The sequence below is a fragment of the Limanda limanda genome, chromosome 13 (genome assembly GCF_963576545.1).
Source record: "Limanda limanda chromosome 13, fLimLim1.1, whole genome shotgun sequence".
NCBI lineage: Eukaryota > Metazoa > Chordata > Actinopteri > Pleuronectiformes > Pleuronectidae > Limanda > Limanda limanda.
In genome coordinates this window covers 280,001-282,500 of record NC_083648.1, presented here as the reverse complement: position 1 = coordinate 282,500, position 2,500 = coordinate 280,001, and the positions used below count along the sequence as shown (strand labels likewise).

The following is a 2,500-nucleotide window of genomic DNA, read 5'->3' as shown; positions in this document are numbered from 1 at the left end:
TGGGTGAAAGGTTCCTCGGTTATAAAAAGGTCAGAGGTCACGGCTGCAGGTTTCAAACTGTGTTTAACTCGTACGTCGAAGACAAGTGGTCCGAAGAATCTGACACGTGTGTAACTTACACTTTATACTTATGAAATACACTAAATATGACCTCAGATGTTGGACACACAGACAGATGTTGGACAGATGCTGGACAGATGTTGGACACACAGACAGAAGTTGGACACACAGACAGAAGTTGGACACACAGACAGATGCTGGACAGATGTTGGACACACAGACAGAAGTTGGACACACAGACAAAAGTTGTACAGAAGTTGGACACACAGACAGATGTTGGACACACAGACAGATGTTGGACACACAGACAGATGTTGGCCACACAGACAGATGTTGGACACACAGACAGATGTTGGACAGAAGTTGGACAGATGTTGGACACACAGACAGAAGTTGGACACACAGACAGATGTTGGACACACAGACAGATGTTGGACAGATGTTGGCCACACAGACAGATGTTGGACAGATGTTGGCCACACAGACAGATGTTGGACACACAGACAGATGTTGGACAGAAGTTGGACAGATGTTGGACACACAGACCAGAGGACGTCGAAGCCGCTGTTGGCGGCGACTCGGGGGGGCATGCTCAGCGTGTGCAGCGGGTCCACGATCCCCAGCGTGGGTCTGATGGCTCTGCTGGCGATGCCTGAACAGAGACAGCCAATCACAGCTCAGATAGACACTGTGATGTCATCATGACCTGGTTCCTGATCATTAAGGACAAAGTGAACAGTGTTCTGGAGGTGTGGTCAGAGGAGTTCTGGTACCGGTCTTGGCCTTCAGCGGCTCGAAGTCGAAGATGGCGACGCCGGTCGTCTCGCTGCCGGTTCCGGCCGTCGTAGGAACTGAGCAAAACAACACAGATCAAGATCTGGTTTTAATATCAAATTATGATAGAGATGAGTCACATCCTGATTTTCTTTTTACACGTCTTTTAAACTCAAAAGCTGCCGAGTCATAGTAAGTGTTGTTAAGACGTGGTGAACTTTGACCTCTGAATCATTGACTGATAGGAAACGTTGTGAAAGGTTTGACTGTCGCTCGGCTGAACAGGTGAAGGACGACAGATCAATGATTAACGACCTGAAACATAATCAGAATCAACAATCAACTGCTCATTATTTGAATATTTCATAAAATAAAACTGTCTGCTGTCAATCACCCTCACTGTGTCCTGACTCCGCCCCTAACCTTCACCAACCATCCTATCGCCTTAAGCCTCTGTGGTTGCCACGGTGATCCCAGTGGTCGTGGTTACCTGCGATGAGCGGCTTCAGGGCGCCGGTGATCGGCTTCCCTTTGCCGATCGGAGCGTTGACGAAGTCCAGGAAGTCGGCGTCGGGGTGACAGGAGTACAGGTTGGCTGCTTTACAGGTGTCAATCACTGAGCCCCCCCCCACGGCCACGAACACGTCGAACGAGTTGTTTTTGGCGAACGAGATGGCGTCTTTGAAACTGGAACAGAGAAATGACAGCTCCGACTTCTCATTGGTTCATGACTGACGATTCAAATAATTAAACAAATAACAAAGAGGACACCAGTCTGTGGCGGTCGGCCCCAGCCAATCAGAGAGCAGCTGGTGTACCTGGAGTCGGTCGGCTCCACGCGCACGTCGTCGTACACTTTGTAGTTGACTCCGTTCTTCAGCAGCGACTCCAGGACGACCTTCACCGGAGGGAGGCGGGACAAGTTCTTGTCCGTCATGAGACAGACGTTCCGGGCTCCGAGGTTCTGCAGGTCCTGCAGGACGACCGGAGACACGTTGACATGCGTCCCTCACAGGTCCTTGATTAGCACGTTAGCTCGTAGCTCAAATTGTTTACGATTGGATCTAAAGTTTGATGAACATCAGCTAAACGTCTCTGATTTAACAAATCTATCTTTAAAAAACATTCTCAACCAATTAACGGTCGGAGCGATTTAATCTTTGTAGAAATGTTTTGTTTTTGTTTCAGTTTGAATGAGACGATGTCGGTTACCATGCCGATCTCCTGACTGACTCCCTCTCCGTATCGGATGTTGGAACTCGCCATCTGACGGGAAAACACACATCATCAGGTCCAGAAGCAAAAAATAAATACATACATTAAAAAATACTAGAATATATATACAAATATAAAATAAATCTGATATATAAAGTCAAAGCAGAATTTAGTGCAGATACTGTGATTACGTTTTCTAGAATATAATAAATGGAAATGTTTGTAGCAAAACGTTTAAATAAACGAGGTTGGCGACATTTTGTTTCTCGGATGAACAGTTCTTACCTCGAAGGCGTATTCCGTTTTGCGGACGGTGCACAACGCAGCTCCGCCCCCTGGTGGACAAACAGACTTACTGCAATAAACACCTGATCAGTAACAGATTCTGATTTAATAATACTGACGAGAAGAGAAGACTCCGCCCACAGCGTGTGTGTGTGTGTGTTAGTGT

At 47.2% G+C, this 2,500-nt stretch overlaps 1 protein-coding gene across 1 annotated transcript in view; it reads right to left on the bottom strand.

Annotated features, from left to right (window-relative positions):
- The window catches only part of adhfe1 (alcohol dehydrogenase iron containing 1), a 9,101-nt gene that overhangs the window by 5,631 nt on the left and 970 nt on the right, over positions 1–2,500 (bottom strand). The window contains exons 3-8 of the mRNA XM_061084692.1: positions 2,335–2,384; positions 2,047–2,100; positions 1,653–1,807; positions 1,325–1,521; positions 834–911; positions 607–712 (exon numbers count right to left, since the gene is read on the bottom strand). Of these exons, the coding sequence (XP_060940675.1) occupies positions 607–712; positions 834–911; positions 1,325–1,521; positions 1,653–1,807; positions 2,047–2,100; positions 2,335–2,384 (640 nt within the window). The remainder of the gene's footprint in view (positions 1–606; positions 713–833; positions 912–1,324; positions 1,522–1,652; positions 1,808–2,046; positions 2,101–2,334; positions 2,385–2,500) is intronic.